The sequence below is a fragment of the Osmerus eperlanus genome, chromosome 10, assembly GCF_963692335.1.
Source record: "Osmerus eperlanus chromosome 10, fOsmEpe2.1, whole genome shotgun sequence".
NCBI lineage: Eukaryota > Metazoa > Chordata > Actinopteri > Osmeriformes > Osmeridae > Osmerus > Osmerus eperlanus.
In genome coordinates, this window is record NC_085027.1 from 4,535,830 (window position 1) to 4,552,509 (window position 16,680).

General features: G+C 38.8%; 1 protein-coding gene across 1 annotated transcript; it reads left to right on the forward strand.

The window, feature by feature from the left end:
• The first annotated feature begins 12,112 nt into the window (after nucleotides 1-12,112).
• On the forward strand, nucleotides 12,113-16,089 carry LOC134027844 (gonadotropin-releasing hormone II receptor-like). Its single transcript, XM_062471049.1, has 4 exons — nucleotides 12,113-12,350; nucleotides 13,009-13,608; nucleotides 14,187-14,388; nucleotides 14,632-16,089. The coding sequence occupies exons 2-4, from the start codon at nucleotides 13,033-13,035 to the stop codon at nucleotides 15,195-15,197; spliced, it is 1,344 nt and encodes a 447-aa protein (XP_062327033.1). The 5' UTR covers nucleotides 12,113-12,350; nucleotides 13,009-13,032; the 3' UTR covers nucleotides 15,198-16,089.
• Nucleotides 16,090-16,680: the final 591 nt, after the last annotated feature.

Sequence of the window (16,680 nt, forward strand, 5' to 3'; positions counted from 1 at the left end):
GTGTAAGGTCAGTGTGTGTGTGTGTGTGTAACTCACGTGAACATGGTGCAGAGCGGTCAGTGTGTGTGTGTGTGTAACTCATGTGAACATTACCTAATCATTGTCAAGGGGTTCCTGTAAGGAGTCATAGAAATCAAAAAATGGCTTCCACGTTTTTTAAAAAGCTTGTGAGGTTTTCCTAAGTGTGTATTCTATTTTTTCTAGCTTCAAGAAAAACATTACGTCTTTAACCCAGTAAGACAATGAGGGAGGGGCGCACTGCCACTTGCAGTTTCTAATACACAAACATGACAAGGGGGTAGACAGGACAGGAAGACAAGGTTAGCAGGTTAGTAGGGTGAAGTGCCTTGCCCCAGGACACATTGTGCACAGCCTGGAATCAAACCGGCAACCTTCTGATTACTAGCCTAAATCCCTAACCGCTCAGCCACCTGACTCCCTATATATGCATATGTATACTGACTCCCTATATATGCATACGTATATGCAGCTATAGCATTAAGTTGGCGATGCAGCACAAGCTTTGGTTGTATAGTTACACCATGTGGTTGAAGAGTTATTGCATGGGTGCACTGCAATGTTCATGTAGTAGTGTACAGCCAGGTTTGCAGATTGGCCCCAGGCATTACATGATGCAGCGCAACAGAGCAGCACTTTCACCTGCAGGGCAGGATATGTCAACATGATGCAAGCCACATGGAGTACTGGGAAATAGTCTCCACATCATTTCAAAGATGAGCTCACATTACAGGGTCAGGTTGTTACGCAATTTATTTTGGGAAAGTACAGTAGATGGAGTATTTGATATGGGCTCTATTTGTCATTCATATTTTGCTCTTTAAAGCATTAGCTTCAAATAACTCACAATTACAGATGTAAATATTTGTGTTTTCAATTCATTTTAATTAATAATTTTATAATGCATTTCAACTCCACACTGCATGGAGTTTATCATACATACATAATAAACTGCAGTAAGAGGTTACATTTGATAAATGTTATCTTTATGAGAATACTGTAGGTCTTCATTTTTGTTTGCATGCTTCACATAATCATAATAGTTAAAGGATTATCTGTACAGACCTTAGAAATATGTGGTCTGTCATATTGAGGAAAGAACAATGCTGTATATTACAATCCGCAAAAGGCTGAAAGTTGAGTTAATAGTGTCAAAATGTGGTTCATTAGGCCCACAGATACCATTTGGAACAAACCCTGTTTTTTGAAACTAGAGATATGACTAATCTTTATGATGTCAGACGATGACCTCAGAAAAGCTACTGTTACATCCAATTCTATGAGTATTCCTCCTTCATATTGGAGAACAATCAGGATAAAAAAGACAGTAGTGCAGTGATTCAGTTTTATAGTCTTACTCTTTGGACTACAATCATGTCGTCTTTTAGTAGTTTTTTAAAAAAGTTTCCAAAATATCACCCATCAGTACAGTATTTCAATACAAAATGTACTGGGTTAGCTAACAATGTTTACATATAATAATTTAACAGACTCAAGACTTTTTCTCATTTTTGTGATAATCATCATTACTGAAAGTAGGGCATTGGTTAATATTTTTGGGCAGTTTTTGTTTATGAAATTAACAGTGGTGTGAATTTGTGTGTGTGTATGTGCAGTGGTGCTAACTCAAACAGGCATTAGACCGGTCCAGCATTCGGGTGTCTGTGGGGTAGCTCCTGTACTTCCCTCAGTTATCCCAGAGCTTTACAACAGAAAATGCATCCTGTGAAAGACCCGCCACTCCCACTAAAAAAGGCACTTGGGAAACTCTCACTTTCTCCAGAGTTAGTGTTGTGTAACTGCATTTCATGGGTAACATAACTCTTATGGCTTAGCTGTTAGAGATTATTAAAAATGAAACAGTTGGCACCTGTTATAGCCCCCACCTCTACCTTTTGTTGATGTGAATCAACTGGACATTTTACATGAAGACAATATTTATTATGAACCCTGTTCACAATGTAGACAAGCGACTTGGGAACTTTTCACTGCTCTCTTATCATATTTCTTATCTTGTATTTGATTAAAGAAGAATTTCCACACGCAACTATATATATTCACACGCTGCATAAAACAAAAACAAAAACATTAAATCTGTATCTGTACTTAGGAAATTCGTGCATTTCTTTTTTCCAAATGTGTGGATTTTTTTTGTTTTTTGTCTGACACCACCAAACAATCTTGTGAAGTGGTGTGGATGCATGAACAGAATAGTGTGTTGCATTACAGACCAAGTCTTGTCATGTAGAACAAATGAAAACCGCAGTGATGCAGAGGTACAGTTGTTGTGTACTCTGAGCACACCAAAACGGCAAGCAGTTAAATGCATAGTAAAACTAAAAATGTTACTATAAACTGCACTAAGAAGGCCAAGGTCATATTAGTCTTATCCCATGGCTTTTTGTGTTGGCTAAAATAGCTTCAGCACACTTCAAGGGGTCTATCAGTACTAATTCAATACCATCTGAAGCAAGCAGAATCTATCAGTCCAAACTGTGGACTCAGCAGAAAGACCACCCATTCCTCACTGAGAGTTCCCGGGGTGATTTAAAGCCCAAATGTAGTGCCTTCCTCACTGATATAGAGGGAATGGATCGAAGACAGATTATTTAAACTGGTGAGAGCTAATATTCACATAGTTCAGATACAATGCATGGTGCATTTTGGGGGGGAATGTATTAAATGTCAAACAATCTATAAATAGCTTGAGGTCTAGTCATAAGAAGGATAGGAGGACATGATTGCTGCATGCAAGGTCATACAGCATTCATCCTGATCTTCAGCAAACAAAGAAATGTTATTGATTGTTTTTTGCATACCAAGCAGGATATGTAGATGATCAATAGTCTATTCAGTGAAGCCAGAACTCAGCATAATATGCAGCTCCCCATTCTTTTCAGTTGACAGAATTACTGTATGTAAAATGTATTTAGTCTCTAATGTAATTTTGACTGTTTACATATTGAATATGTATCTAGTATATGTTTTGTTCACAGAACATCACTAAACAATCACTAAACGTGTCTGGTTAGTCACAGATTGGTACTCCTCAGCCAATGACTACTGTTTTCATGCAAAACATGTGGACACGTTGCAACCTAAATATTTCTTCAAACTAATGATCTTAGATGAGGAGAAAGAAGAGAGATCTGAGATCTATAGCCTTGAGCTTGGTCTTATACCACAGATGTAAAATTGTGTTCAAACGTTGATTACAAGATCTCCCACAAGAATAAAATACACTCATCTAGACATCCCATAATGGGTCACTTTTAAAAGCCATACAACACCAATCCATTGCATAGTACAAACAAAGATCAATGCAGAACATTGTCTTCTTGCCAGAACCACCTCCTCTATAAGTGCCAGTCTAATGTTTTGGATTCATTTGTGAGACTGCAAATATAGAGCCAAAGAAATTACCACCACTCTACCTAACTGGATTGATTTTCTCCCAGGCTCTAAGATATCTTTGACAGACAAAATTTACTGTGTCCTTTCTCCATGAATAAACCCTATTGCTATCTCAGCAGTACCTACTGGGCGGCTATGTGTGTCATGCATTCCATTGTAGGCTCTCATTTGCCTGACGGCTCCTGCAGCATCTTAACATGCACCCTTAGCTTGCTAATGTTTTCCACGGCATGCTTGCATGATAGAGAATTTTTATTTGTACTGACATACTAGTTTAAACTAGCTCAACTTCCTCTATCAAAGGATAATTTAAAATAAAATGGGATAGAAAATTGTAAAATGAAATAGGAAATAGCATTGAATTTAGAATAATCTACTTCATAAACAATATTCAAAATTAAACTTCAAGTGGTTTATGATACCTTTTACTTTCTTGTGTGTAGATGATTTTTCTGTACTTGTCCTGGGAATTATAGTGCTCAAGACAGGCTATGGCAGCAAAGGCCTGATCTATGTGACAGCATATTGAAGCCACATTGGTTGGATATTAAATGTTTCAGTAAACAGCCTAATCTTTCAGCTTGATGCACCACCAGTTAGGTCAAACTAAAAGCCAGTGTCTTTTACATTTTATTTTTCATTTTTATTCATATACTATATGTACTATTAAAAAAGCTAATAATTTTCCATTGTATCGCACCGTGTAACATTTTTTTTCAAAGGACATTTTTAAATAAAGTTTACTTACTTATGGCCTGAAAACCAATTGCAAAGATGTGCTGCAATGTACTCTTCTATTTTGGCTTACACTCATTGTGACAGAACTCTGTTATACCATTCTCAATTGTGATTACCACACTTGGGGAAACAATTTGTGTGTTATATTGAGGGTCCTTCGAGATTTCTAACTACATGATTAACAATAACTTCTCTATTTCACCCACTTTATTTTGATGGCACTGCTGCTGCTTCAGAGTTAAGATGAGCAAACAAGCTAAACCCCCCAAAATAACCCTGCTCAGTGGCCAGAGAGAGCAAGAAATCTTTATCTTAAAAAAAAAACTCCTTTCTAATGCTTTTGAAGAACTATCAGCCACAGCCTGAACCCTAATCTCCCTGCAGACACACGTGTAGAAGAGTACAGTGTAAAAGACACAGACTTACATCCAACAAACATCCATAACGCATCTTTAAGACCACGGAGTCATCAGGAGAACAAAATACAAGTAAATACAATATTGGATTTTGTCCAGTCAGCCATTATAGATAGGCCTATGGGAAATTAACATTTTAAAATGAAGATCAGGAAAATAATGATGTCTTTCTACCATGCAATAAGCCACAACAATGTATGCTGATTGTTTTGTAATCTATTCAATATATACACATATGTTTTCCCACTTAATTTCAACCAAATCCAGAGATAGTCAATAGTCAGTACCCCAAATATCCTAAACAGTCATTCAGCTGCGCAACCAAAATTCCAGCTTACTCCACCAAGTGACACCATCTCGGAGGGAGATCCAATGAGATGTTTGCTCCTTTTTTTTGGATCTAAAAACAGGTGTTCAAACCCCATAGCCCACTGGGAGGGGATTTCATCTGCTGTTTTGCCTGAGTGAAAATCAGTGTCAGTGTGACCATCCCATCTGTTTCCCTATTCCCCTGGCATCTCTCAACTTTGCCAACTGCTGAGGGCAACCATCATTGCTATGCATACCATATTTAAACATGGCTTTATACATGTGAGAACCTCCACTATCATATACAACCAATGGGAAACAAAGCACTCTCAACAGGGTCTACTGAATACAAAGCAAGTAGACATGAGAATCCTGAGACAATTATACTGTCCGCCATCTGAAAAACATAAACAGAACAGCAGCATTTCAATGATGGTTAGTTAAACGTTAATAGTTCTGCTTAGTGTGACAGTAGACCACATTAAAGAGGATACAAGGGATCATTGAATATGTACACTGCCATCTGGAGGTGACCAAGGGAAAATAAGGGATTCAAGGTTTGTATTTCTTAAACATTGGTGCACTAGTAACTATTTAAATTCCCTGCTAAAAGAGAACATGAAGTCACACCATTGCATTACATAAATAGGGTTTTAATATGATATTGGCATTGGGTTTTTCAGATTTCACTTTACATTGTAAAATCTTCTGACCACTAGAGGACCAAGTGTGTGTTGACAAAGCAATGTTTTCTTGCTAGAACCACCTTTTTTGCCAGTGCCAGTCTTACATTACGATTTGGATTTAATTGCAAGACAGCAAATAAAGACTCAATAAAATGACCACCGCTGTACATAACTGGACGGAGTTGCCAAGATGTCTTTGACAGACTAAATTGACTGTTCCCTTTCTCTGTGCCTCAGCAGTACTTACAGCGCAGCTGTGTGTGACACCCTTTCCATTGTAGGCTCTCATTCATTTAGTCATTTAGTCATTTAGCAGACGCTCTTATCCAGAGCGACTTTCGCTCATTCGCTTACCGACTTGTGTGGAACACAATCTCTAAAGATGCGCCCCACAGCTCTCTCGTGTTTCGTAGGCTTGCGTGATGCACTTGCACTTGGAAGAACAGTGTAGATACATACTTTAATTGCCTGTTATGAATTAGCTAATCAAGCTCCTTCAGCTGATTTAATGAATGAGATTTTAAAGACACTTCACTGTTTAAAACAATGTTATACTGCTTTTGACAACGTAGAGAAATAGGATTCAGGTCAGGGTTACATGTTCAGGTTTGCAGATGACAACCAGCACTGGCCGACCTTCCTTTTCCAGACATTCAAGATTTACGAAAATTTCTCAATTAAATTTCGCAATTAAATTGAATCAATAAATTAATGGAACAGTATATTTTCATATTGATAATGAATGGAAGTGGTAAGTTACCAGTATTACATAATTTTCTTTTTTAAATGGTGGTTTGCTTATGGTAGTAGCACTGGACTTTCATTCCTTATCATTCTATATTTTCACCACTAGAGTGCATCCAAATACAGAATGTGGTTATGGAACAATTTCCACATCTAAATTGTTATGTACATTCACCCACATGTCCGTGTGTTCACATAGAAACAGACAACCACATTTGAGAAGCTCTCCAAACGTGTTTTGCATGCCACAACAAAGACTGTTCTTTCTCTGACCTTCTTAATTGTGTGAGAGTAATCCTATTGTGTGTCACATCCTCTGTACGGAACGTTTTAGAGCAGCTTTTGAGATCTGTCTTTTTTGAATGAAAATATGAAATCATTGTTCTGGATCCATGTGTTATATCATGGAGATTTACATTTACATATACACACACCACCTGGAATATATAATATGGACAGACAGACTGCTCCTCTTTGAGCTTTCATGAAGATGATGCCTTCAACGGGATTCCCTGAAATATAGCTCAATTTCCTATGAAGTATACACAGCACTTCTAACCTAATCATACTCATTGCAGATAGTTACTGCAGAGAATAGAATGGAAAAGGCCTATCTTCTCAGCACAGAATGCAGAGCCATTATAGAATCAAAACCAACAGGCTGTACACAAGAAGCATCACATCAAACAACTTACTCCACAAGCATTTTAGACAGCAGTGTAATGTATATACATTAACCTACAACCACATTTTTTCCTTGTCTTGTTTTGCCAGCTGTTGTGTTGTATTTGACTTACCCTGGGCTATATAATAATCATCCAATTATGTATGGTTAGATTTTTGGAGTCATACCAACTTTGGCATGTCTTCCATGCCAAAACCATAGATCTAACCTGTAAATCCATTCTGTATGCTGCTCAACCTCAATTATCTGATAATTAGTCCTCTCATCCTTGCTGCCATCAATTACTTGTGCCAGGCATAATCTACTTGATTGGCCAATTTCTATTTTCAGGATGAGTGAGTCTAAATTTGTCAAATTTGAAAAGATTTGAACCGATATCAAGCACCTGGAGATTGATGAGGGTAGGTAGTTCAAAGTAGTAGTTATGTTTAGCAGAATATGTGAATTCCTACTTTTCTATTTGCATTCGACTTTTAAAAAGGTTCCATGACTGTACTTTAAATGAGGATTTGGTGAATAACGTGAGGATTACAGGTGTCTATATTACTGTCCATGCACCATGAGGGGTTTTATGTGTCAACAATAACTGGCCCTGAGGTCATGCTGCAATGATCATATCAGACATACAAACCTACAAATATGTCATCCAAAACAGTCAACATATTTACAGTACTAAGTATCTGTTTGTGAGGGTTTACAGCACAAGCATTTTAAAACTCAAAAACAGCACACAGGGACAGCATTTGCCCACATATTCATCCATGAGGAATAGCGGTGGGAGGTCATATTTTTCAGTATAATTTATGGTCAAGTTGAATGACATTTCAATTTTTCGACCAACTGTACTGCCACATTGTTACAAACCCCCTTTGGGAAATGGCACAGAATATTCAAGAGTGTTTGGCAGATGGACAAATAAGCTTCTTATGAATTGTAAAGCCAAACTGATAATGATAAATATTCATACATTTTAGGCTCACATTATTACAGCAAGACACTGAGACATACAGCACACTTCAGATCTTAGATTCTGAGTTTATGCAAGAATTTGCTGGCTCACCATAAGGAACGTAGTTATTGCCAACCTGGGTGTCAAAACCAACCTCCTCCTACCCCTTGAGGATATTTTCCATATGTCGTTGCCTGATGTTTGACAATTGCGATACAGAAAGTGTATTACTTATAGGATGATTACATAAAACTAATAATAGTTACACATTTACATGTCTCACCAAAGGTGCTAATCATTTGAATACATTCATACACATCATGTAGATATGAATCTGATAAAACGGATGTTGTAAAATCCTACAGCATCAATCAAGTTTGTAACATAAAACTACATAAACTACAGTAACAGTGCTTACTATAGATCATGGAGTAGCCTATACATACCGTAATGTACATTCATGAAGAGTTTACCTTCTCAACCTTTGTGTTGCTATCAGAAACAAAGAACACTTAATACTGCATGTCAAGGCCATAGATATTGAAACAGCTGTGGATATGGATGCAAGCTGGTACACATGCATTTGTGCTTCAGAAGCAGACACTGCACGTTATCTCAAGGAGGGTGAATTTTGTGAATGGAATTATCAAAAATACATAGTCCAATGTACACAAAGATTGGTGTGCCAGAATTTAGTGCCCGAAGAAAAACCTCTTCTTTGTCCATTGATATTTATATTTCTCTCACTTTGTGTTGCTTCTGTTACAATACTAATCACACTATTCATGAGTCAGTGAAGTCATCCTTCTTCTTTCATCATCTGAGGATGAGATGCTATTTCCAGGCAGAAGATTGGAAACCCACATCTGCCAATAGCTGCAGGCAACAAACCACTTCTAGAATGGGAGATGTCACACGTAACAAACCAACAACAAAAACAAACAAATCACAAAAAAAGAAAAAGGAACATACAAGTTCTGTAAAGTTTATTAGAACCCCCCCCCAAAAAATCTACATATTTGAGAAGGTCAACTTGAAGTGGTAAACAGTCGGAAAGGTCCTGCGACTGTAAATGTGCCATTTCAAATCAAGTTAGAATTGACTTACGCATTTATCATGTTCACAGTGGGATTTAACCATTTACCATTTGTTGTATCATGGTTATATCAACACTCTATCTAAATCAATGCAAATTATATTAGCAGTCATTGCAATGAGTCAAACAGGAAGTAGAAAAAGCTCCTCTCCCTTCATTGTGATCTTTGGGATATTTGTCCAGTGTTTCCTTACGTAATTTCCTTGATACATCACCAAAGGAACAGGTGAATTTGTCTATTGTATATGCATTCTATGAGATCCCGTGATGTGGGATTGTCTTCTTTGACTACAGCAGAATACAACAGTGGTGTTCACAATCTGGGAGAATGATGCCTCCAGGCATACATGCCGAATATTGCTAAATGAAATGTCTTCCTTCCAGAGTTCATTATGAGTCATCCAGTCAGAACAGATTAGCCCATCTCCATAACCATTTAACTGGATGTCTCAAACATAAATTGAACCAAACTCAAAAGGAGAGATTTTTTTCTTTTGAGTGACTAAAATGGCACTCAAACTAAATCTATGTACACGCGCAAACAAAAACTGTAAGGATCAATAAAATGTAAGATCTTCTTCTATACAACACTACATGCCTCTCAGTAAACTGTGCCCTACCTGCCTAACACTGGAAGACATATTTTAGTTCCTTTGAGCTTTCGTTAATTGTAAGCCATGCAAACAACAACAAAACAGTTGAATAATTGAACTGCAAAGGGAATGGAGGAAGTTGTTGGTTGGCTTGATAGAGCCATGTGTCAGCTTTCTCATTTCTCATTGGCTTGATAGAGCCATGTGTCAGCTTTCTCATAAAAAATGTCCATGACATAATTATAGTAGCCGACCTCAGCCTAATTTTTCCACCTCATTCACCAGTAGTCACACTTAATGAAGGATGTGGCGTCCAACTTAGACACATATAACACAGAACGGACATAAAGCGGCCCCAGATGCAGGGTTCGAATTACGGGGGGATTTGGGGGCGTGTGACCCCCCTAATTAAGACTTGTACCCCTCAAACGAGATCAAAACAACAGATCGGAGGGTAGAAAAATGTATAAATTGTTACCTGTAATGTTGATAGTGTCTCTTGTTCTGGTACAACATTGTGTGGGTCTGTGTTTCAGAGGAAATTATGTTCTGCTGTTGTGTGTGTGGGTTTGACTTGCTGCCAGTTTTACTTTATAATACTTTGTTGGTGACCCCTGACTACAAAAGTTGTTGTGTGGTAGGCTTACGTGCCCCATGAGCTTGTGGAACGGATTCATTATCAACAGACTGCAGACATTACGTTAAATAAGCAAGATACTGTAGGGCAGCTATTCCCAACGTTTTCCACATAGCAGACATCCCAACCTGCAGAGACTCATTTCAGGGAGGTGGCTTCTCTAAATATTTTGATATTTATTCATTTTTCATACTTTAGTTTTAATTGGTTTGGCGGACCACCTGTATTACCCTAGCGGACCACTAGTTGACCCCCCGCAGTGTCATTGTATAATTATCACCCTGCCCAGATGGTACAGTCTACTCAGGGTAACAAGTTCACTCAGCAGTGTGCACCTCCCCTAGCCTACCTTCCCCCTCTGGTGTAGTCCGAACCCTAAGCCTGGGGCTCTCCGCTTCCTGCATATGGTTATAGGTTACTCATACAGGCCCTCTATAAACTTCAGAGCCTGGTCTCTGTAAAGAAAACAATGACAGCTTCCCTCTTTCCTGAGATACCCAGCTACAACACTACCACTGTAGGTTCAACTATTAGAGTTGGTTTCAAAAACATTTAGTACCACTGAATTATACTCCCCCCCCAACCTTTTGTCTCATTATTCAGTTCCTTAGGTATCATGAGCTGTCGTAAGCCTTGAATGTGGAGGCTGAATCAAGACAAGCAATGCCAGTGATGTGGTGCTCACTGGGGTGTTTGAGTTCTGTGTTTCAGATAGATTTGATGAGATAGGACAGGTCAGGACACAGCCTTGCTAGACTGGAGATACTCTGCCGTTCTCCAACAGCAGCGGGATGAGCAACTGGCAATGCTGGGGTCGTCTACGCAGCGACCCACTCCAAATGCAATCTTGAATGGTCAACAAACAATGAGTACTGCTATCATCCTGAAATCTTTGTGCCAGGTTTGAATCTCTGAGATTTATAGTAAACTCCACTAGCAAAGCAGAAACTACAGTAAAAAACACAAAAAACAGCAGTTGGCCAGTTAAATGAAATCTTACCAATCTAAGGCTATTAGTCCTAAAAAAGATCAAGTTATATTAGGCCCTAATAGAAAGTTGTTATAATCACCAACTAATCTCTTGAATTGGATGTGAGTACTGCCCTTGATGTCAACAGATGTGCTGAGTGTTCCACTTCCGAGGTCTTGCCCCGAGGTTGTTGTCCGGATAAGATAGAGTGACACCCTGAGAAACTCTAAGTACTGGGTCAGTCTGTCCTGCTCCACTCTGACCGTGAGTGACACGAGCCATGCACTCCCCTTGAAACAAGAACAGCAACAACAACACCCGACTTAACTCAGTGGAACCCGAACAGGATGGCTTAAACAGGCAAGGATGTTGTCACTGAGAGAAGGTACGGATGTGTGAATCACTACAGCGTTTCACACCAAACCTCATACTCCTTCATACAATACTCTGATTTGTAAATATCAACTTGTTGCTGACAGTAAGACACAACCGTATGGTTGACTCATAATGTAGAAACCAACCATTTATATGTTGACATATAAATCAAGACTTCAACACTTACATTGCTATGTGTTTGAGTAATCACAAAGAGCTTCATTTGAGCTCTGTATTGTATGAGGTAAGATCACATGACTATTTCCTAGGACCTAATCCTTTTCAAGATCATCCGTGTGTACAGTGACATTTTCAGAACTGGCGACTTCAAAACAAGTCTTAACTATTCACTTTCATCATAGCCGTTTGTAAAATCTTACAAAAATGATTCCGTTGCTTATAGACGCGAAATGTGTGGCTTAACCACGCCTCTATGGTTCATACCCAGTATCGAGAGAGGTAAATCGCGCACAAACGTTTGGAGACCAGTGCGCAAAGACACTCTGGATGCCCATTCACGAGCGCACACTGTAAAGTACTGTTTTATGCAAGACGGTGGTTCATATCTATGAGTGTAATAACTTCACATCATCGGACATTATTACTATTGCGATATTTCCATCAAGCTATTTTGATATATTGAGATTGTCGAGGAGTAGTCTGAATAAATAGTAGAGCGCAACCATTCCAAAGAGTGTTCTGGCGATTTGGAATGTATACGTAAGTATGTCGATTTTATTTTAAAGATGCTGTTTAGCTATTTATAATTTAGACTGACTTCTTCATTTTATTTAGTCATGCAATGAATGCCCCACAATAGGGTATGTTGGGCAATGCATATTCTCTAAGTTTTAAGGACTTAGATAGATTTAAAATGCAATTCAGTCTTATCTTGCAGTTCATTGTACTTTCATCAAGTGGAAATCAAGCCTCCAGCTTGTACTATGTGGTAGTAATTAGGAAATAAATGCTGTCTACTCTGGAAATACAATTTTGAGATTGTTTACTTTATTTAGGACACCAGTATTGTAAACAATCTCACTCATTCTTATACATTCATCTTTTTTGTTACACAATGTTTTGTTCATTAAGACACTGTAATGACTCATTCGAATCCTACACCCTGTGGGCAGAGGGCAATTAACAGTGAAATTGTAAACAAACAAGCAGAATTGGAATTTATTAGATGACATGCAATATGCATTGGGTTTGGGATGTTTTCATTTCTTGCTAAAAAAAGGATTCATCATCCTCTTCATGCATATTTATGACTTACTATTTAAAATGTCTTGTTTAAATTTCAAAGATTATGTATTTATGTTATATAACTATCTCATACCTATTTGACCTTGTTTTGCCTTGTCATAAATGCCTACAGAGTACTTCATGGGGAGTGAGCAGAATGCTACTTCCTCTGGACATTCAGAAGATGAACACCTCCACCGCTGAGTCTGTTGTCACAACGTGTCCCCAGATGATGAGATATGAGCTGAACACTAGCTGCAACTGGTCCTGGCCTCTATGTAATTGGACATCTAGTGGTGATAGGCTCCTGCTACCCACATTCTCTACCGCTGCTAAAGTCAGAGTGATCATTACTTTTATCCTGTGCATCATATCTGCTTTCTGTAACCTTGCTGTGTTATGGGCTTCTAATGGCAAGAACAAGCGCAAGTCCCACGTCCGTGTCCTAATCTTGAACCTAACTGTTGCTGACCTGCTGGTCACATTCATTGTGATGCCAGTGGATGCAGTATGGAACATTACAGTGCAATGGCTGGCGGGGGACTTTGCCTGCAGGCTACTGATGTTCCTCAAACTCCAGGCCATGTACTCCTGTGCTTTTGTTACTGTGGTGATAAGTCTGGACCGCCAATCAGCCATCCTCAACCCTCTGGCTATCAACAAGGCTAGGAGGAGAAACAAATTTATGCTGACTGTGGCGTGGTTGATGAGTATAGCTCTGTCGGTGCCTCAGGTAAGGTCACGTAATGCCGCTGGTCAAAGCGGTGCTTGTTTGTTTTCATCACAGTCTATGAGGAGTAGTCAAACAGATGTGCAAATGATTGTTCTGCAGCTACTGAATATACGTTTCTATAATTTCAAGTGGTCATCCCTTTGAGGTGACAAGAAACCTTTTGAAAAGCGCAAATCAAATGGTAATTTAAATGAGGGTAGCAATAAGTGGGTGGTTTATGTTGGGTCAAAATTTGAAAGACACATAATAGAATATCCTTCAAAGTAGGTACTGTATTTGAGCACATTGAAACATACAGTATGTAAATCTACTTCTAGAATCGAAGGCTATACCTTTTTACTTGAATAATATACGACAAAAACATGCTGGAGTGTCTAAAATATCCCATTTGTCTATGGCTGATTACTTGGCAGAACAGTAGAAGGGCACGCATCTGAGAACATTACTCTCTCCTTGGCTTACCATGTGACCCTCGCTTGCCAGAAAGATACAAAATATTTGATAAAATCCTGAAATATACTAACAGGTCACTTTATATGTCTGAAATATGATGTTCTGTTGTTCATTTAAATCCTCAGTTGTTGATTTTCCACAACGTGACCATCACTTTTCCAGAAGAGTTTACTCAATGCACGACACGAGGCAGCTTCTTCAAGCACTGGCACGAGACAGCTTACAACATGTTTACCTTTTCTTGCCTATTCCTGCTCCCTCTGGTCATAATGATTACTTGCTACACCAGGATTCTCATTGAAATTTCGAGGATGACGAAGGACAATTGTAAGTGAATCAGCATTGAGAATGCAATCAGTTTTGCATCTCAAAAACTCCTCTTTAACACCAATTGCATTAACATCAAAGGCTACTAATGGTTGTAAATCTAAAATCTATGTATCCACAGCATCAAATCAATCAAACTGAAGTTTATTAACTGCTAAAATAACTTAACGCAATGTATGCTAACAGTATACCTCAGTAGCCAACCGTAAATTATCACATCTTTGTCTTTTTTTGTTTTTCCAGTTTCCTCAAATGAAGTGCACCTGCGCCGTTCCAAGAACAACATTCCCAAAGCCCGCATGAGAACTCTGAAAATGAGCATTGTGATCGTCCTGTCTTTCATCATTTGCTGGACCCCATATTACCTGCTGGGTCTTTGGTACTGGTTTTTCCCTGAAGACCTGGAGGGAAAGGTCTCTCACTCCTTAACCCACATCCTCTTCATTTTTGGTCTCTTCAATGCATGCTTAGATCCCATCATCTACGGCCTTTTCACCATCCACTTCCGTAAAGGACTGAAGCGATACTACCACAATGCAACTAGAATGTCTGAAATAGAGAATAATACTGCCATCACTGGATCTTTCAGGTGCTCTGCCACCTATTTGGCCTTGAAAAGGCATGCCACTGACAGACAAGAAAGACAACAACCCAGTCATGTCCAGAAAGAACCAGAACCAACGTCCAGCAAAAAAGTCATCTATTTAACCATTTACAATGACCATGGAGGTGTGGATCTCAGTCGGTCCAGTCCTGATGGCTTGGTGTGCGATGAAGAGAAACTCAACATTGAATCACTGCAACTGTGAATATAACCATATTATATATTAAGTGTTTCAATATTGCGTTCAATTAGTAAAATCCTGTGTAGTCTTACAGAAAAGGAAAATGTGAGTTGCCTCCGGTGGGGCAATGCCCTTAATGTGTCTCTGAAAAAAGACTAAAATCACTTCACAGGGTTATGTAACATTACATGTGCTTTACAGTATGAGGAAAATGAATGTCTTGATGTCTTGTGAACCGTTCTTGTCACAAATACGGATTGAGGGGGAAATATGCTTGCTTGTTGTTGTGTCCTGTGTTAAATCCAATACTGCTGTTTTCTGAGTTGAGTACATTGGCATGTATTTAATCATGCCCCTTCAAAGCAGGGAGGGAAATTGCAGGGGCATAGCCATGTTTATAAGCATGTCAGTATGGGATCATTCAGTGTTGCCCTCAAAATACGTGCCAGTATTGTGGTGCAAACATACTTCTGCTTTTAGTGATCTACTTGGACCCCTCAAGGGATCACAGAATATAATCATTGATGAGTAACAGCAAGGTCAGCAAAGAGCATTTATGCCCTGACTACCTGGACTGGGACAAATTCAGTACTCTTGACAGAAACAGATAAGGAATGCCCTTTGTTCTGTAACCCCATGAGGGATATCTCAATGTGCAGTACAAGCTCTCCTGGCTTTAATCAACTGTTTAGCCTGTGATTACTGAAATGTGTTGTCCTCATCCCTGTCCAGTCCCTCGAGGGGGAAATAAGAAATTAAATCGTTGGTGATAAAAAAAGAAAAAGAAGAAGGGTATGGATCCTCTACTAGCACCTGCTGAATTCTGAAGAGCAAAATGATGTTTGAGAGGGTTCTTTTCGAGTCAACAAATGCACAAAAACATTTTATGACCATGTATAATTTTGGTATGCATATTTTTATTATATATTTTTTGTACATACATTTACATTTAGTCATTTAGCAGACACTCTTATCCAGAGCGACTTACAGCAAGTACAGGGACATTCCCCCAGGGCAAGTAGGGTGAATTGCCTTGCCCAAGAACACAACGTCATTTCGGCACGGCCAGGAATCGAACCAGCAACCTTCTGATTAATAGCCCGATTCCCTAACCACGCAGCCATCTGTTCCCTGTCAGCTGTTCATAGTCTGCAAATGATTTTCCTTTTTAAAATCATTTGTATTGTTTTTTTTGTATGTGACTCATGTGGTGAACAGTTTTGGAGCGAATTAAAGGGAAAAGAGAAAGCATTTCCTCATCTCATCAGAACACATTATTATTTTAGAGTGTAATATAACCAATCTTGATTGTACATGTTTGTCTGAATCTATAAAATGGAAAGCCCCTGCACAAGACCAGATGAAATTTAATGTGTAGGCTTTGATGCGTGCATCAGAAAGGCTTTTAGAAATTCAGATGAGGCCTTCCAGACCCATGATATCAGAATGCCTTCTCTCTCGTTTGGAGGCAACAAAAAGAAAGATCACTTAAGGTTCGTAAACATTT